At 44.2% G+C, this 20,641-nt stretch overlaps 1 protein-coding gene across 1 annotated transcript in view; it reads right to left on the bottom strand.

Annotated features, from left to right (window-relative positions):
- Positions 1-11,071: 11,071 nt before the first annotated feature.
- The window catches only part of TAF4 (TATA-box binding protein associated factor 4), a 36,429-nt gene continuing 26,859 nt past the window's right edge, over positions 11,072-20,641 (bottom strand). The window contains exons 10-16 of the mRNA XM_036395812.2: positions 20,174-20,288; positions 19,401-19,570; positions 18,663-18,793; positions 17,894-18,019; positions 16,447-16,503; positions 16,246-16,365; positions 11,072-12,630 (exon numbers count right to left, since the gene is read on the bottom strand). Coding sequence (XP_036251705.1) covers positions 12,463-12,630; positions 16,246-16,365; positions 16,447-16,503; positions 17,894-18,019; positions 18,663-18,793; positions 19,401-19,570; positions 20,174-20,288 — 887 coding nt within the window. The 3' untranslated portion in view covers positions 11,072-12,462. The remainder of the gene's footprint in view (positions 12,631-16,245; positions 16,366-16,446; positions 16,504-17,893; positions 18,020-18,662; positions 18,794-19,400; positions 19,571-20,173; positions 20,289-20,641) is intronic.

The raw sequence follows: 20,641 nt of genomic DNA, 5'->3' as shown, positions 1-20,641 counted from the left end.
CTCTGAAGATGTGTCCCTCAGTGCTATTCCATCTGCAGTTCATGGGGCCACAGTGTCTGGCACATCCACTCAGCACTGCCCCTTGCTTGGGGAGCAGAGGGGAAAGCAAGCAGGGAAAGCAAGCAGGGAATTTATTTTGTTGCTTTTGCCATTAAGTGATTTCCACAGAGCTGAGGAAGTCAGAATGTCTTGGCAAAGGAGCCCTCAGTGAGCAGAGCTCAGTATTTCCTCATTCCCACCATTCCCAATCCACAGGGTGTTTTGCTGGCCCCTTCCTCTCATCTCTCAGTCTCCAGAGCTCCTGTGCCTGTCATTTTCACCCCTGTATCTCTCTCAAAGCTGAAGAAAACCTGGAATCATCCCACACCTCTGCTCCCAGGAGTACACCCTAACTGCTGGGACATGGGCAAACAGCATCAGCATCAGATTTTCCAGCTACAGGCACAAAACCTGGGCACAGTGTCTGCCTGGGTGTACTTTAAATTGCTCTCACCCCCCCCTTTTCACCCAGAAGTGCTTTCTCTGTCCAGACTGCAGTATTGGTGTTGCATGACACGTGCTTGGTTTGGGATGTGTTTTAAGGGACTTCTCTGCAGAGCTATGTATTAAATTCCTTTCCAATTCATGCTTGTTTGGTGCCAGAATTGTGTTATCATACACCAGATGGAGCTAAATAAAAATACCACGAGTGCTGCAGTATATTGATGTGATAGATATATAATAATTAGATGTGCTGTAAAGCTATTAAGGCTGCAAATCTGAAGTATCTATTATATTTTCTCCATTTCTATTTCCACAACATCCCTCATAGCATGGTGACAACTGGCAATGTTAACATCCACATACATTTTTTTTTTTTTTTCCAGGCACAAATAGGCTGTAATATCTGCAGGATTCATCTCAGTGTGACTCAGTCTATCTGATAATAACAAATGGAAGCGAAGCCCTGTCCCTGCACAGGAGAACTCTGGGGGGATTCCTCCAGTCCGTGGGTGTGGGAGCAGCAGAGCTGTGAGGGTGGGACAGAGCCCAGGGCCAGTTTGTGCTGGGGCAGTGCCGCACTCGCCAGGCAAAGCCTTGCGGGGAATGCAGCGGTGTGCGGACAGTGCTCCCTGCTTGCGGGCAGCAGCAGCGCACCCTCGGAGCTCCATCTCCTGGGGATGCCAGCGGCCTCCTCGGGGATTCCTCAGGGCTCTGGGGCCCCGTTCCAGGGGCAGACCCAGCCCGCAGGGAGAGGAGAATGTCTGAGCCAGCGTGGGGGAATGAACCGCCTGCCTCTGGCAGGTCGGCTGGAAAAACATCCCTGGAACGGCATCTCTCCTGCATCTTCCTCTCCAGTGTCCCTTAAATTAAAGGACCAGCACCCCCAGGCTTCCACCCGATGGCTCAGGCAGCAACAGCAGCCAAACGTGCAGGGGGATGAGCTGCCAAAGCTTTGCTCTGTTCTTGTGGAGAGATGGCAGCTGCAGGGGGTGCCCTGGCTGGGCCACCAGCCCTGGGGCATCCCTGCAAGGCTCTGGTGGAAAAGCACCCTCCCTCCCCTGTGCTTCTCCCCTGCTCCATGCACACCCACACACCCACCCGTGCAGGCACCTGGGCTCCCTTGGCTGTGCCAGAAATGCCATCCCCACCCTGCTGCCCCCATTCCTGGCAGGGGGAAGCAGCTCCCAGCCCTGGGGGGTGCCGGGCACCAGCCCCAGCACAGCCTCCCACCCTTTGTCCATCGGCTTTTCCAAGTGCCTTTGGGCTGTTGTGTTGGCATTGCTCTCCTGAAACACTGGATTTTGTAGCTACCCTGTCATGTGTGATGAGTGGGCTCTATTTTAAATCACTCTTTGTGTTATTCAAAAAAAACCCATGCCACTTCCAAGAAAAACATAACGAAAATCTCACAAAAAGCCACCTCAGGAGCCCTGTGCCAGCTCCACACAGAGCAGCAGCAGATGCATTCACAGAATCACAGAATCATTCCACTTGGAAAGTGCCTCCAAGGTCCTCAAGTCCAGCCAAACACCACCTTGCCCACTAAACCTTGTTGTCAAGTGCCACATTCACTCATTTTTCCAGCACCAGTGTTCCTGGAGCTCTAGGCTCTTCTAGGCTCAAGCTTAACCCTAAGCCTTACCCTAACCCCAATTCTTTAAAATATAAAGGGAAAGGAGGGTGTTTTCTGCAAGCACAGCTTTCAAATAAGTCTTAATTCAAGTAATTGAACGGGCAGCGTTTATTTTTCCTCTCATTTTTGTTTTCCTACCACCTTCCCTGTCAGTTTAACTCACAGGTAGTGTGTTTTTTTTAACAATGAGCTGGGCCATGTCTGTGGGATGCTATGGGCTCTGAACCCCTGAAGATGCTTCAGGATCTTGGCACATCTGTCCAAGGCCCATGGGGTTGGTGCCATCCTGCCTGTCTTGGATGACATTTTTGCCCTCTTAGGACACAGTGTCCCCCCTCTGTGTCCCCCCTCACTGTCAGTCTGCAGGGGCTGCCTTCACCTGAACAGTCTCCCCTTTACCCAGAGCTGCAGCCAAACCTCCAGAGTTCCTGCTTGCATTTTTTAAAGAGCTTTGGGATACATTAGACAGGATAAAAAATTTTATAAGGGAATCATTATATACACTTTTATATGTAAAACCCTCGTGTTTCAGGGTAAAAGGCACCTTTTAACTGCCTGGGGTAAGGGGGAACTCCTCCACTGGGTCCATTAGAGCCTAATTGTTTGTTATGGACGTTATGTGGTAAGTTTTTAATAAAACCTCCTGACTTTCCTGAAGGCTCACATACTAAAAAAAGCCTCATTGCACAGGACACCTGGGCTTGGGTGCAGGGCAGGGTTCACCATCAGCCACATCCTCCAGACTTTCCTGAAGGCTCACACACTAAAAGAAGTCTTATGGGAGAGGACGCCTGGGCTTGGTGCAGGGCAGGGTTCACCATGAGCCACAAAGAGTGGAGGGAGCTGCCTGCCCACAGGCCTGGGAAAGGTCCTGGGCACTGTCACAGCCGTGGTGGGATGGGGAGCTGAGGAGGGGCTCAGGCCCAGCCCATCCCTGACTCCCTGAGCAGCTGCTCAGGGTCCCCCTGCTCCCCACTGCCCCTCTGCCAGAGCACAGCACCTTCCTCCCACAGCAAACACAGCCAGCAAACCTGTTTACACTCGAGTTGGGAACGGTGTCACATCCCCTAAGTGTCTTAAAGTAATACCTGATGATATTCTCTCCTTCAGTAAACATATTGATTAGATTACAAATAAGATTACGAGCGAACACGGCCCTCGCGCAGCGCCGCGGTTCCTCCTGCCAAGCAGGCTCGAGTTCATTTGTTACAGAAGCTCTTGATTATTGTGATTTAACGTGACTCTGCTCTTCCTCCCCCACGGGGACACCAAACAATTAGTGGCTGCATTTTGGGGTGATTATAACATACCTTGGGGGTGTTCAGGAGGCAAAGAATTAAAGAGCGAAGGATTTAATGACCTAGAAAACAACGATTGCCTGGGACAGGCTGCCCGTGGGGTGGTGTGACCTGGAACCCACGCAGCAGCCAGGGCTGGGACATGACAGTGCTGCCAGCCAGGACCACGCCAGCCCCTGAGCCACAGGGTGACATTGGAGTGTGGCTTCAGGAGCATCTTGGAGTTTTACAGTGACTTAGGCACTCAGGGAGATGGGAAAAGGAGTGGACTCAACCCTCTGATCGCTGCCAGCAGCATGAGAGGAGGGAGGGAGGGAAGGAGGGAAGGAAGGAAGGAAGGAAGGAAGGAAGGAAGGAAGGAAGGAAGGAAGGAAGGAAGGAAGGAAGGAAGGAAGGAAGGAAGGAAGGAAGGAAGGAAGGAAGGAAGGAAGGAAGGAAGGAAGGAAGGAAGGAAGGAAGGAAGGAAGGAAGGAAGGAAGGAAGGAAGGAAGGAAGGAAGGAAGGAAGGAAGGAAGGAAGGAAGGAAGGCAAGCAGGGCCACCCCACTCTTGTCCCCACAGCCTGGCCTGCACCCATCTCTCCTCGTTACTGCCTCCCTCACTGATGGATGAGGGCAGGGAAATGCCTGTGATGCACAGCTCAGCACAGATTAACTGGGATTTAGGGCCAAGTGCCCCAGGGATCCTGGCTGGATCCAGGCAGCTGGGAAGCCCACAGCAGCCTGCTCCTCCACGCAGCAGTCGGGGTTAGGGTAAGGGCAGGAGGCAGCAGTGAAGGAGAAAAGCCCGGACAGACCCTGCAGTCCCAAAGCACATTCCTGGCATAGTTGGGATTTTTTACCTCCAGCATCCACAGCTCCTGGCTCAGTTTACCTCCACCCTTTCCAAACACAACTCACATGGACCCTCATCCATTTGCAACTTGCAGGAATTGCAGCGCTTGAAAGAAGGGGGGAAATTAAGAGGCGGTGGTTTAAGTGTTGATTCTGTGTGTACTGTGCTTCTTGTCACCGATTTTCTTACATCTTGTCATCACCAGGAGTTCCCTTTGAACATCTCTGTCCTGTTTGTAAATGTTTCTAATCGACAGTTTCATTTTCTTCTGTACTTTTCGCCTCAGTTTGTACCTGCCTTTGCTCTTGTAGATCACAGACATTTGCTCCACTCAATGACTGTTCCTCCCAAAAAGACTTAAATAGTCTGGGGCAGCCATTCTGATCAAACCCTACTGAAGCACGCATTCCTTTTCTTTAAATTTTTTTTTTTTAATTGAAGTTCGGCGGGGGGGGATGGTGTAGCATCATCCAAGCTACATCCCGTTTTCTCCCCTCCCCACTTTCCATTATTTAACAGTCAGCAAATTAATAATTAATACTTCGCATTAAGCAGAAAAAAGCATTGCCCCCACCGCGGGCTGCGGTTTGGGCAGGGCTGTGTTTCCGAGCGGGGATGGAGAGAGGATGGAGCCGGGAATGGAGCCGGGAATGGAGCGGGGATGGAGCCGGGAATGGAGAGGGGATGGAGCCGGGAATGGAGCCGGGAATGGAGCCGGGAATGGAGCCGGGAATGGAGAGGGGTTGGAGAGGGGATGGAGCGGGGTTGGAGAGGGGATGGAGCGGGGAATGGAGAGGGGATGGAGCGGGGAATGGAGAGGGGATGGAGCCGGGAATGGAGAGGGGATGGAGCCGGGAATGGAGAGGGGATGGAGCGGGGAATGGAGAGGGGATGGAGCCGGGAATGGAGCAGGAGCGGGAATGGAGCGGGGCCAGAGCCGGAGCGGGGAATGGAGCCGGGATGAAGCCGGATCGGGGATGAAGCGGGATGGATCGGGGATGAAGCGGGATGGATCGGGGATGAAGCTGGATCGGGGATGAAGCCGGAGCCGGGATGAAGCCGGATCGGGGATGAAGCGGGATGGAGCCGGGAATGGAGCAGGAGCGGGAATGGAGCGGGGCCGGAGCCGGAGCGGGAATGGAGCTGGAATGGAGCCGGGAATGGAGCGGGGCCGGAGCCGGATCGGGGATGAAGCCGGATCGGGGATGAAGCGGGATGGATCGGGGATGAAGCTGGATCGGGGATGAAGCGGGATGGATCGGGGATGAAGCCGGATCGGGGATGAAGCGGGATGGATCGGGGATGATGAAGCGGGATGGATCGGGGATGAAGCTGGATCGGGGATGAAGCGGGATGGATCGGGGATGATGAAGCGGGATGGATCGGGGATGAAGCCGGAGCGCTCGGCGCGGCGTAGCCGGGCTCAGAGCACCCTCTGCCGCCCGCCGAGGCGAGCCGGCCGTGCGGGCTCCCGGCCTTCCCCTGCGCAGGGAGAAAACGGATGCGGTTCCTTCCCAATGAAATAACAACGATTACAGAGCGTTTCCCAGCCGAGGGTTTCCGTGCCCTCCCTAAGCGGGGATTCAGCTGAGGCACGGAAGGGATGCAGTCGGTGTTAATCCCCTCTGACAGGTGGAGACTCGGGAAAACAAGAACCAGCTGCCTCCACGGTTCTCACCTCTTGGTATTATTTTTCCCAGCAGTCATTATTGCCTTCTCCCTCGCCCCCCCAGGGACCCCACTGACCCCACTGACCTCTTTCCTCGCCCCCACCCGGCTCCACATCGTCCCGGCTCTCTGCCATTCAACTCCTGCTGAGTGTTCCACTACTTTGTCAACACTTTGATTTCTTTTTTTCCCTCAACTTCTCACACTTCCCCACAACACTCCCTTTCCAAATCCAGCCACAAAATACTCTACAACCAGAGTGCTCGCTGGATAAAAGGGGAAAAAGACCCAGGAGTTTTCCTTGGAAACTTTCTCAGCATCACTATCTTCAGAGGCAGCATCCCTCTGCAGTTCCCATGTGCAGGATGAAACATCCAGGAGGCTCCTTGCTGGACAATTATAAAATTATTCCATTTTACACCTTTAAGCAGCTTTGAGTGACACACTCCTCAGTTCTGCAAAATCAGCTTTTGTCAGGATCAGGGTTACAGGAGAGCTGGTGGGTCATAGAGTCAGCCCTGCTTGCGTTTTTCAAAAATGTGCATCTTTCGTATCTATAAAGCTGAGTTTTATAAATATCTCTCAGAGTATGCATGTATTTATACACAAATATATATACAGACACACATATTTCATGTATATATCTATCTATCTATCTATTTGTCCATAAGTTAGGTGGGCTGGGAGCAGGGGCAGCCCACACCAGGAGGAGCCTGGGGGATCCCAAACCTCCTGACTTTCCCTCCATGCTCACAAAGCAACTTCACAAACTCACAGAAGAATCCATCCAAGCCTACAAACCCTCCAAACAGCACTTCCCATCTCCAGAATGTGATGTTGGCACTGGGGGTTGAGCCCTCATCTCCTCCACAGCCACTGCTGACCACACTCACCCACCACGCTCCACCTTCCCTGCTCCCTGCCAGCTTCTGTTGCCAAGGAGATGGGGATGCTCACACAGACCTGCTTTGTGTTGTGTAGGTATCAGGTTTAGCTATTTTTAGGGTATTTATTTTTTAAAATAATGGGCAGTGCCAGGCACATTCCCAGAGGATGAATGTGCTCAGGGCTTCCAGCTCACCCACCCTGAACTGCCTCACACCTTGGCTGTCCAGGTCTCCCATTTTCCCCTTCCCAGCCATCAGCTCCTGCCCTCACCCTGCCCACATGAGCTCCTGGGCATTTTTCCATCAGGGAACTGAGTTTTGGGGAGTTTTCCTGGGACCAAGCTGCAGGGACAGGAGGGACAGGCCTCCCCTGGATTTGGGGAGGAGAGGGCTGGATGGGAATGGTGCCCATCTCCACTGGCACACTCAGCTCCAGCAGCACAGCTGGTTTAGAGCTGTGCTGTAAATGGAGACCGTGAAATATCTGTATCAAGAATAAGCAAATACACACAAAATGTATTCTCACCACTCAAGTAGGAATTCACCCCACACAAATAGAATTTAAAGGACAAACAAAAAACACTATAGGAAGGAAACCCACAACTTCAACTCACACACCACTGCTGTGCGTCAGTGTGGAAAGAGAGAATATAACTTTTTAAAGGAACTTAACTCTTATTACTCAAATATAAATGATCAATCCCACCAATTCCACCTGAAGGCAAAGGGCCTTACCTACAACTTACCCAGATTTTACTCTTGTCCCTCTCAAAGTGGAGCAAAGGAGCTGAACAGTGACACACTCAGCACAACATGAGGATTTTCATTTTCACTGAGAGAGGCTGTGCCTAAACATCAGCACGTTGCTCTCCTGGGAAATTAGATATATTGTTCTTCATATTCCAATCTGCCATAATTGGGCAACTCTCCAACATGTTCTCTCAAAATTAGAGCACCAAATGTATCACAGCAAACTAGAAAGCACTCACAATTTTTTTTTTTTTTTGGCAACTTGGTTTTGTTATTGGATTGAAAAAGTACATAAGTGCTTAAGTTAAACCATGCAGTACTTTTACAGAGCAGTAAAAGCCAGATTTGTTATGCATTTATGCAGCACTTTCACAGCAGTATGGTACCATATCACAGCCCAAACGCTGTTTGTGTTGTTTGTACAAGTCCTCTGTTGACTTCAGAACAGGGAAACTCCCAGGAGGAAAGCAGACAGGGTGCAACCCAGCTGCTTCCAGAGAATAACAGTAAATAAGCTGAGCAGGAAAACAAAGGGAAGATAAACTGTTTCACAGGAAAGTTATTTCTGAAGGGGCAGAACAAAGTAAGATCAGGCAGTGGCTACGAGGCCTCCCCACAATGTGCCCAGAGCTCCCCTCACCTTCCCACATCTGCAGCAGCACTGGGCAAGTTTCCCTCAGCTGGCACAGGAAAACATGACTGAATTGCCAAAAGCAAGTTTTAAAGAATGTATTCCCTTTCTCTCACAGCTCTATGGCATCTAATAACAACACACAAAATGAAGGAGCTCTGGCTTGCTCCTGCTGGGCTCTGGCACAACCATTCCCTGGACTCCAATGGGAGAGGGAAGAGTGCAGGGTTTGGCCACAGCAGATTTGCAGGGGAGGGACAGATCTGGGCTATTAAAATGCAGTTTTAATATCTCTAGTTGTCATCCTGTGGGAAATCCTATCTGGGGGAAGCTTTTGTGGTGGGCAAATAAAAGTCAGGTCAGCCATGGCAGAGCAGCCCTGAAGGTGCTGCCCTCCCTATTCATCCCTCCAAGAAACATCTCCCAAATTCATCAGCCTGGCAACTTCCACAGACAGGGAAATGTCACTTGCTAAAAAAACTCCCCAAATACTGAGGAGCAACCCTTGCCAGGGGACTGCTCACATGGCATTCCCAAAAATGTGAAGATTGGGATCAACCCACACTACCTAAACCTTTCCCTCCTGGCGCTTTAGACCACATTTGAACACATCAGGTCCTTGCCTAAAGCCCTGCTGTGCAAAAATCCTGGCACAAGCCAAGAAGTCTTTGGAGAAGGGACCCTCCCACCCTGCACAGCCAAGCACAGGGCTCTGCACACTCACCTGGGCCGGGGGATCCACACTCCCACACTGCAGGGAAATGTCACTCCTGAAAGTGCCACCACCCTCCCTCACTTACCCCAACGGTCAACACTCTCCTCTGCAGATGGACATAGCTGGAAACCTAAGAAAATGGTTAAAATTGTCATTGGAGCACTTTTAAACTTGTAATTTAGACAATCTCAGAAATGGAGGGAAACTTCTTGGATCACAGGGAAACCTCCAATAAAATCTTAATTACTGTGAATTGGTGTTATCATGCATGCATCTCTCACTATATATTAAAAGGTTTCCTGAAAACATATCTATTTAATTATAAACCTGTGAAATAAGAACAGGCTGAATTCAGAGTGCCTTATTCTATCCTACTTATTCTGATCAATTTTTCTGCTGGGAAAAGAATGATATCAACAGTTCAGCAACACTAGAGCTATGCAGTACCCAATCAAAGGTGTTTAAAAAAACAGAGAGACATCAAGACTTCTGTAAAACAGGGTAGAGAGCCCACTACAAGGCACAGACTTACAAGAGTCCCCGGCACTGAGTGGAAAGAGTGTGCTAAAATAAAGGTGCAATAAACCCTCACTGATACCCACACAGAACATCCCAGCTGGCAAACTGCAGTTTTGGGGCTGCTTACAACAAAGGTGCATCAGTCTTGGTACAGAGATCCAAGCAGAGGGGCAGTGGATTCTCTCCCACATTCACCCTCAGTCTCTGGTGGAGCTGCACGAGCTTTGGGGTCAGGAAAGAATCACAATTTTCTCTCTACAGGTCACTAACACACCAGAGGAGTGCTGTGCTGCACAGGTATTGCCCTCTAAATGCAACCCCTCCCCAGCTGTGACTTTGAAATGTCAAATTTCTGAGCAGCTTTAAGAAGAGCTACTGGTTTTATCATAAAAAAACCAAACGAACAACAAATGAACAAAAGTCTTCAACTGCTGTGAGAACTCCTCACAGTGCCAGTGTACTGACAATAATGGACCAATTCCCCAGTCCAAAACTCCATGAACTGGCCTCCATGAACTACTGGAGGGAGATGGATGCTACCAGCTTTTCTGACTAACAACAGGAACATTTATCTTTTAGCTGAGAAAAACTTCTATGGAGTGCAGGGCTGCCTGTGCACTCAAAACCAATGTTATTTAAAACAGAACCAAGAGCTCTCCTCTTGCAGGAGATCTCTCCCTCCTCCCTTGGCCTCTCTAGAATATTTCTAAGCTACCGGGCAGGGAGAGCAAAGAACAGCACACCATGAAATAACTTTAATTTTTCAGTTCCTTCCCCACTTACCTGCCACAGCTTTGCAGACACTGTGCCCAGTCAGTGCCTGGCCAGTGGTGATTAACAGTTAAACCAGCTCCTGCTACAATTCAAGGGATGCTCTGACAGTTTTGGCCAAAAGTCAAAGGTGTTTCTTTCCACTTAGAATAACACAATTTAAAGCTGTTTGGAGTTTACAAACAAGGAGTCTTGGGGTCAGTGTCACACAGTGTCAGGGAGCACATCCCTTTAGGAGCTGATCCTCTTTTTCAGACACTCATCTGCCATGGGCCTGCTGCCACTGCCTGTTCACAGCAGGGCAGATTTGTCTGTATGCAAGGAATAATCATCAAATTAATGTTCTAGCAGGATTAGGGCCTCAAAATTATTCGGTTAATTGGTGCATGAGAGGAGGAATTAAAAAAAAATACAACCCAAAAGCTAAATATTCAGTACAGAACATCAGAGATGCTTCGCAGATTTTCATGTTGATAATCAGAAATGTCCCTGGTTATTTTCTTTCATAATTGTGCTCCAAATTGTGTTTTATGTCCTACCTTCTTCTGCAAACCACTTCAGCTGTGTTTGAGGGAGCAGGCTGCCCTCAAGGAGAGGCTGTTTTATTAAACCTTCACTAGACAAACACAAAATATTTCAGATGTTTCAGACACCTTTCCCTGCTTAAAAACCAACTAAACCAAATCCACTGCCCACTGATGCTACTCCAAGACCCCTAAGACAACAATCAAATGCCAAGATTGATGAAATCACATACCTGCAAAATACTGATAAAACAAAACAGTATAAAAACATCCCAAAGTGCATCTTTAGCAAACAGTATCCCCTCAAGTAGACTCAACTTTTACTGCACCAAGAAAAATAAATCCAAGTGGAGAAAAGATTTAGAGAGAAAAATACATTAACAAATACAGATAAATTTGTTTTTAATAAAGGAGTTAATTTTCTTTCAATCCTATATAAAACAATAGCAATTAAAAACTTCATTTTTGAAAGTAAAATATTTACATATGAACAAGTAACTGTGCAAAATTTACATGAAAAAAAATGGAAAGACAGGATTTCCTAAGAGACAAAATAAAAGGGGTGTAACAGTTGTCAGGTGTTGATAAAAATACTGATCAGCATTCAGTTTACACGCAAGAGAGTTAAATTCTACCATGAGAGTTCACACAAAGAAAGCCAAAGTATTTACAGTCATAAAAGTACTATCAATAGACAATTTAATACAATAACCTCTGAAAATATAAAGAACCAATTAGTATATTTGTAATAAAAAAATAGGTACAAAGAAGGGACTTTGCTCTGGACATCTTTAAAGTAGGCCCACAGCTTGCATACAGTCTTTTAGCAAAATAATTATAGTTTACATAGCCATTTTTATGTTATGTGCCAAAAATTATGTACAATTACTGACAAAATACACCAACCATTTTTCAACACTTGATTCACACTGAGAAAGTCTTTCGATGATTCCTCTCAACTTTTGATTTTATTTAATCTAAGCTTTCACTTTAGCTAAAAAACACAGTGCAAGTAAAATATATTTATGCTGAAAAGGTTTCTCTTTTTTTCCTTTTTTTCCTTTTTTAACTTTACAGCTTTACAAACTATAGCAAATAAAATGCATTTTTACAGATGCTGCTAAAACATTCAGAAGTAACCCTCCTTTATGGGATTTCAGGGCCTCTAATAAGCAATAATGTGATTAAAATTGAGGTTATGTTTAAAATTAACTGTATATCCCTCTAGATTTTGAGCATTTGGGGGAAAGATAAATATTCTTAAAAAATCAGTTTGCTTTGCTAACTGACTGTTTAAAAAAAAAAAAAGCTAAATGAAATGAGGTCATCTGCTGTAGACATATGCCTATGTAATGGATTTAGTTGAATAAAACTGAACTAAAATGAACAATTAATGTTGAAACTGCTACAGGGCTGACAAAGGGTAGCTAGTTATTTGCTAAACGATTCCATCAGTCTTTATATATGGCTTGTTTGGCAAGAAGGCCACTCAATCAAGAGATGAGTTAAAATTTAATTGTCCTTTTATAGTATCCACAGGCCTTGTAAGTATCCTCACTGTTACAGAAATGTATTTCTCTTATACTGAAGAGTTTATTTATAAACAGGAATATAAAACTGTTCCATGTAAAGAGGTGGTTGTTTTTTAAACAATATCCCATTCGCTTGTTACAAAAAGGCGTAATTTGCAAATATATTAAAAAATGTCCTCAGGCGTCTCTCCGTCAAAAATACCTTGATCTTTTCCATTTTACTTAAGGAATGCTTTGTATAGCAATAGTGAATGGCTTGTCTCTCGCTCATTTTCTAAACAAAATATGAGGTCCCTGAGGTTCACCCGCGTTATCCTTTGTCGCGTAAACTGTCTGGTTGTTCCAACTCCAGAGCTGCCTGGGACTGCTGCACTCGAACCAGATCCCTGGGAAGCACAAGAACAGGTCAATCAGTCCATGCCTGCAAGCACTGCAAAACTTTTCAGAGAAAACGTGACTTAAAAGCTCTACACAGTCAGGTGTTGCTTTGGTTTTTTAAAATTTTTTGAGCCTTCTGATGTTCACATTCTTGTAACAAACTTTTTCACACACTTTTTGTAAACAACTTATTGTTTTGCATTTTTTTATGGAAGAGGAGAAATCTGATAGACTGTTTGTTTAGTGTTATTGGAGAGGTGGCACTTTCACCCTCCAATCCACTGTCACTTTTGGAAATCTATAAATGTTAGAGTCAGAAAATAAACCTCCCTTTTTTTACCTTAAGGACAGCAGCGTGTGCATTTTGTGTTATTCCATGTCCTACAGTAACAGTCAGGCAGCTGTACACTACCAGATTTGAGATTTCCTTTTTAATTCTGATTTGTTAACAACAGTTGAACAATCACAAGTTTTCAGTGGCATTCAATACAGATAATAAAGCCCCAAAGAACTGCCTGTGTTTTTAGGAAGGCGCTAAGGACAGGCAATCCCAACTACCAAACCAAACAGAAAACAGGATTCTTCACAGTTCCAGCCTACAGATGCCAAGGACAGCCCTGGAGCTGTGTATGACCTGGAGAGCATCCTGTTCCCAGGACTGTGAGGCCTTGAATTCATGATCTCAATGGCAGGGTGCTCTCCTTCTGATGACAAACTGTAACCAAGCTCAGGACTAAATTTAGGAGAAGCTTTCCTAGACACAGTCACATTCTCTAATAACCCATGAATGCTTCTCCATCTCTCAGCGTCACTCTGGCACACACTGTGAGTTTCCCGGAGTGGCAGGACAAACAGGCAGGATATCATTATATGAATCACTTTAAAAAAGGAAGAAGAAAGCAAAAGCAGAAGGGAACAAACGAGCGGCACGGAGCGGGCCGGGCTGGGGCGCAGCTGCAGCTCCGCACAGTGGCCGGCAGAGGGCGCGCGGGGAGCGGAATGCAGGCAGCGCCCGGCTCAGCCGGGAACCTCGGGGCGCTGCCCGGTGATTTAACGAAATAAAGAATTATTCCGGCAACGGGATCCATTGCTGAGGTCAGCTACGCCTTCATCTCCCCCTCCAATTTAATTTACTAACCTAATGTTATCTTTTATTGTTTTTATTAAACTTTTATACTTCGACACCAAGCACGCCTCAGCAGTGAATACTTATCTGCCACTGTGCTTGGAGAATTTTCCAAAATTTTTCTTAATAAAAACACTCCAAACTTGAAAAAAGTCCAAATTTAGAGTGGTGCATGAGCTATGTGAATAAGCTGTGGAGGGTCCCACTAACAGGTGTGAAATAATGTATTTAATCAATGAATATTACTGATGACCAAAACCAACCTAAACCTGCACTGGAAATGATCACTCTGGGTTAGCAGAACTCTGGTCAGTGCAGGTGAACTTACTTCACCACACTGCTAACAAGAAAGCCAGATTTTGGCTTCTCATGCATTCTGTTGATCCAGCAAACACCAAATCATTAAAATCCTGTTGTTAGGGCTGCTCAAATGCTGGATTTTCAAGGGAAATTTTAAGGCTTGAACTATTTGGCCATCAAATTTTCACCAACTTCAGAGGAAATGAGAAGATGCAGGAAAGCATTGGATGCTAGCTAAATTTTCTCACATACATATGATTGCTAGAGAACAGAAAGAATGGCTGGAAGGGATTTTATTCTTGTTTTTAAAATATTCTTTAGTGAAAGCTCAAGCCTGAGCTCTGTTATGCAGACCGTAATACTCGAAATGCAAAGGTGAAATTACAGGAGTCATTAAAGACACAGAATTACGTATAGAATAAGTTAAGAAGCTTTTTAGTAACTTTCAATAAAATCACATGGATATAAAACTCTCAAACTGACAGCAACCTGTTTTGTTGAATTTGGAAACAAAACAGTGCAATTACTACTTAGAAGTGATTTTACATGTAATTAAGAGTCAGCATTTCTAGACATCAAAAGCTTCCACTTACAAAACTGTGTCTAAGTAACAACAAACCTTATTTTCCACACTTCTTGTAATATGCCTTAACCACAAACTGCATACAAATGGTGACGAGTGGAGCCCAATTTAAAAATGTCAAGTGACACAGCAGCAAAAGCACAGCTGTGAGTATCAGATCAAAGGCAGCTGCTTCTTAATTAAGCAGACAAAAAGACTGGAGTTCCAGGGAACCTGTAGTTAATTGGTTAACCAGTGATTAATCCAAGATAACTAAATTAGTCAGATTTAGATGAAATACAAACAAGTGTTCACAGGAGATGCAAAATACATCCCATAACCTAAGTGACATTAACAGACCATTAAGGTGGCACAGCTGAGCATGCAGGAGTAAGCAATACCAACATTAACTCTGCATGAGGTACTTCAGCATATTCCTCTGAGACAACTTCATTTGTGTACACATCTATCTTTGCAAAGTGCCCCATTCTGTAATTTTCATAATTTTAAACCACATCTATAAACCTTTAATAGAGTCATTTGTCAGCTTATATAAAAACAAGTCTTATTCTCAGTAGCAGACAGTTTAGTAAATTTCAAAACTTAAAATTACTCTAAAAGATGCTCAAGAGGCTTGGTTTTTTATAAACAAAGGTAACAATTTACTAGTATTCAGATTTTTCTCTACCATTTTATATCAAGCACATGTAAATTATTGCTTGCAGCAATTCAGTATAAAACAAGGTGAACTTTTTTGAGGCTTTTCTGCAGTATAAATGCTTTAGCACTGAAAGTTCAGAATGCTCAAGGAGTAATAAACAGGACTATTAAACTATTACTATTCTGTCACTTGCTATCAGACACAAAACCCCACGGGGGAAAATCCTCAAATTATGAAGAGAGCTTTTGGTCCAACAAATGACAATTTTCAAGAATGTTTTGTTCTTTTTAAACATTAGAGAAATCCCATATTGAATGTCTCATGCAGAAAGCAATTTTATACCATTTCTTGTTTATTAACTTGTTTAGAAATACAGCAGATAATCATGTACCAGAATGTAAATTAAATGAATCAGACACTGAGCATTCCAATACCTAGTCTGCAGAGAATTTTTTAAAAGGCAGATTCAACAGTAGGACGTACAGAGGATGTGCAAGAACATCCTGATCAGATGGAACTGGTCAAACTGACCTGCTGTGGAGACACTAAAACTAAGGCCAATCAACTGCTGAAGAGAAAAATTAGGGAAGCTCCTGTAACTTGAAGCTCCTGCTGTCAAATTTAGCAGTGACTTAATTCAACCACCCCACCTACTCTGCACTTCAAGTTAGATTGGTTATGACCACAAAAATCTCCTTCCAAAACTAGAGAGGCCCAAAAAGCTGAGACTTGTTAGATCAGAGATGGTTTTTCTAAGATCCCCCCAGTTCCATGAGTCAGGGAATGACCCCTCAGATTCTATTCCCTATGCGACTACGGGAGCTAAAAATTGATCCTGGCCTTGGAGTGAGCAAATCTGAACACAAAACACTTCTGCTGCTCAGGGAGCTTCCACAAACTGGGGAAAAGCTCTGAACAGAAAGCTTTGCAGAGAGGCTGAGGCAGCAAAACCAAAGGTGACAATTGTACTGTACCTCTGTCCCTGATCCAGATCCTGGGGAATCGACTTTCCTTTTCTTCCTGGGCCCGATGGCAGCTAACGCAGTCAGGTTGGCATCCCTCTGTCTCATCTGTGCTAGCTCTTGCTGCTGCATCTGTGTGTGCCAGAACAAGGATGGGTCATTATTTCTCTTTCAACTTCCAAAAGAAAAGTTTATGTTAAGCTCAGCACTCACCTCCTTGGCCTTCTGTTTCAACCTAAGCTGTTCTGGATCTTCTTGTCGAGATCGAGACTGTGTTGATAAAGGATGAGCAGGAGGTGGTTGGAGAAAAAGAAAGAAAAAGTTACAAAAGCAGTTAAAGATTATATATGAAAGCTTTTCTTAAATTTCAGCAGGAAGAGGGGAACACCTATCACTCCCACAGAGGGTAACAGTGGTAAACAACTTCTAGAAAGTAAAAGTTTTCCTTTTCTTAACATTTCTATTTTTGAAAAAGGCATCCCCTTTTCTGCTTTGTTAAAGATAGCCAAGGAGTAGCCAGGCAATTATGTCTTAAATGCAATCATTACAAGACACAAATTACAAGACACAAATTACACAGATCTGTGAACTGAATTATACACTTTGCATATGAACAAAGGAATCAGACCTGTACTTTTTGGAACAATTCCTCCCCTTGCTGGGTAACCAAGCACTTACTCAGAGCTGATTTTCTGCTACGCCTACACACACAGATCAGGTTGCAGGCTGAACAAAGTGCACCTGAGTGACCCAAGACCATTTGCATCAGCAATTGCCCATTTCACTGGGCACCTGCATTCCTTGTGTGTGTCATACTTTTAGAATAATGAAATAATTTAGATTAGAAAAGACCTTTAAGAACATCAAGTCCAGCTGTTTCCCCAGCACTGCCAAGCCCACCACTAAACCATGTCCCCAAGTGCCACATCTACACAATACTTCCAAGGATGGTGACTCAACCACTGCCCTGGGCAGCCTGTTCCAGGGCTTGACAACACTTTCAGTGATGAAATTGCTCTCAATATTCAATCTAAACCTCCCCTGACGCAACTTGAGGCCATTTCCTCTTGTCCTATCAAATCCTGAGTGTTGTCAAGCCCTTACATTTTTTAGGCAAACAACAAAATAAATTTGGATTTTGACATTGTCAACTCATGCTGGACAACAAAACTAAGAGAAAACATAGGTTGTTTTGTGAATTATTTCTAGGGTACTCTTATCTAATCACATTCATTCTATATTCACTGAGTAAAACCACAGTTTAATATTCACATTCATGTTTACATCAACTGCCTCCTATTTATTGTATTTCTCCAACTTGTAAAAATCTTTCTGAATTCTATTTCTAGTCTCTCTCTATTACATTTAAGAATACCATCAAGCTATAAAATTCATCTTTCTTCACCAATGCAAAATGCAAAAACTAAATTTCAAGACTCCTTTTAATTTGGGAATATGCAATGAGAGTGGCAAAGAAGCTGTTTCCCATGCTTTACAATGAAAAGCAAAACTGAGCTCTAGTTAAGAACACACTCATCAAGTTCCATCTTTGAAGATTAGTCTTCCCCTTCATTGCAAGTGTTTTAGAATGAAAAGAAACTCTGCAGTTCTGATGTCAAAAGTGACACTTTGCAAACACGTGTGAAAGGCGAGCACTTGCCTTTGCTGCGCGCATTAAAATTTCCCTTTCTTGTTCATCTTTACGCTGCTTTTCTATTTGATCAAGTTGTTCAAAGAACTTGAGCTGTGCCCGAACGTCACTTGCTTGTTCATATCTTTCATCATCCTGAAAATACAGCAAACACGTTTCTCATTACTCCCTTAAAAACAAAGCTGTTACCTTGCACTGCACTGGGGAAGAACATACACACTCAAAGCTCCAGTGTTCACTTTGTCCTTTTCAGACAAATAGCAGGAGTATATTTACACCAGTCAAACCAGCCAGAACTCTTAAAAGCATTTTGTTCTATTCCATGAATCATCAGATTTTGACTTCTAAACTAGTATCATCACAGCTTTAACCCCTCAAACATATTTCACAGAGCTGTGTGGTTTTTTAAACACTGCTCAGGCATTTGCATCTATTAGGAACACACATCTGTCAGATAGCAGTCTCCTGGGAATTCAAAGCAGTGCTTTTATCTGTCTGACTCTACAATCACTCACACACTAAACATTTGACATAATAAATAAAGGGGAGGGCACAGCTTATCTGCATTTGTTTTAAAACCATTTTGTATATGCAAGCTGAAAAGCTCCAGTCACCCATGTGTATTAATATCTTAATGGAAGGTGAGTCAGTCAAAGAGAATAAACAACCTGATTTCACAGAAAAAAGAAGACCTGAACTCCTGCATTACAGTCAACACCACAGCCTGCTGAATTTGTGCAATTTTTGCCATTCGATTTGAGCAATTAAATACAGTTACCTTGTAGGAAATATTCCTTTGTTGAGCAGTCTCTGATAGTTTTTCCACGAGGTTTTGTAGTCTTTGTTGTGTAGCATGTGATACGTAGCTAACTACATCAGGATGGATTTCTGTTATTCCATGTTTTTTACCTACAAACAAAACACAAGTGGGTTGCAAAAAATAATTTTACAATACAACTAAATATGAGTAAAATTTCAGTCATAGAAATTTAAATCCCCTCTTCTAAATATGATTTGCAGGTTTTTCTCAGACAAGGATTAAACAGGAAATTACACACTTATTAAAATTTGTATTAGTTTAACAAAATTGAAAATCTATTAATAAATGCTGTGTACTACAGTGTAACAAAAATTCAAGATTGCTTTTTCGTTCCACCATCAATTCTAAATTACTAAGTAAAGCTGATAAAAGTGCTTCTGGACTTACTCATTGTTTGTGTGATGCTTGATACACCTTATTAGTTTATATAGTCAGACTTTCAGGCAGATTGAGTAGTTTTGATGTTGAATTGCCATCACTTTAGAAGGCAAATCTATGTTTGCTATTCCTTGACACTATTCTACTTTCATAAGACAAATTATTTCCCACAAGCATCTGAATATACCAGAAAATACCAGAAGGTAACAACTCCAGCAACTTTTAATTATTCAAACCAATTTCTTTGGAAAATGCCTTCGATTAAACCTAAGAGCAGTGAAATTGGTTTTGAATAATGCTCAAGATAAAGGAACATACCTATTTCTAATATCCTTCTTTGTAAAGGTGCTGGGAAAAGGAAGGTTTCATCTTTACAGGACCGTGTTAATGTGCCCACGAGCTCAGAGTTTGTTGCCAATATCCGAGCACTTTCTTCTGACAGGTTGACTCCAGCCATTGATGCAACATCATTAATGTCATCATCATCCCTTAAAGGAAGGAAAATTTATTATAATCATAACATTTAGTGCTTATCTGCACACACTGCTATGATACCACAGCTGCACATAATGAATTCCACCATAAAACTGAATAATTAGTTTTACATTTTATTTGCTTTTGTGATATAATAAAATACAACTCATTTGTTTGTAAATGAGAAATTATTGCCTTGACTTCAAAGAGCACTAATTTTGTACTTCCTGTTTTTTCCAAGATCCTTTCTTATGTAATGTTTCACCACCTTGAGAAACAAGAGACCAGACGAATCACTACTACAAAACAATAATAATCTGCCCTCACCACCAAGACAGGCTGTACCTCACCAAGTAACTCAACCAGAGCTGGGAGAAGTGAAGGAATGAATTCCACTTGCTTGTCTGGGCAGGAATTGTTTATGAGGTTTAGCGCCAGCTAAATGCCAAAACCAGTCTGGCACGAGTATGTCCAGTGCTGTTTGTTGCAGGCTTTAATGAATAAGCAAACCTGCCCCCAGAAAATTCACCTCAGGGTTATTGTGAGTTTGCCCAGATGGATTCAGCACCAGGAAGGTCTGAGTTCAGCTGCCCAAGCACAAACATACAGTTCCTCACCTAAAAGAGCCTCCCCCAGGTTCTTTCAGTTTATTCTTCTGAGCAGCAGCTACTTGTGTCGAAACAGTGGCAATAGCTTTGTTTCCAGGTAATACTGCTGGTTTTACCACAGGTACTGCAAGAAGACAGACAGGATTTGGACTCCGTCAATAAGAGCTCACACGTGCAAGCCAGTCACAAGCAGTTATGGCAATAGGTCTGGTACAAAGAGTTGACCTCTATAGCTTCTGCCAGCATTTCACCCAGGTAAAAACAGGACCCTTCCCACACAATTCCAGCAGCCAAACCATTTCTCTGTCAATGCTGCACTGATAGATCTGTACCCCCAGCCACTATGGCACTACACAGTGGAAGATTTTAGCAGTAGTACAAAAAGGGCACTTATGAACTGACATTCATAGAACCACAGAATGGCTTGGGCAGGAAAGGACCTTGAAGATCATCTTGTTCCAACCCCTCTGACACCTT

Source organism: Molothrus ater, chromosome 17 (genome assembly GCF_012460135.2).
Source record: "Molothrus ater isolate BHLD 08-10-18 breed brown headed cowbird chromosome 17, BPBGC_Mater_1.1, whole genome shotgun sequence".
Lineage (NCBI taxonomy): Eukaryota > Metazoa > Chordata > Aves > Passeriformes > Icteridae > Molothrus > Molothrus ater.
The sequence above is the reverse complement of the archived record's forward strand: the minus strand, read 5'-3'. Positions and strand labels throughout refer to the sequence as shown.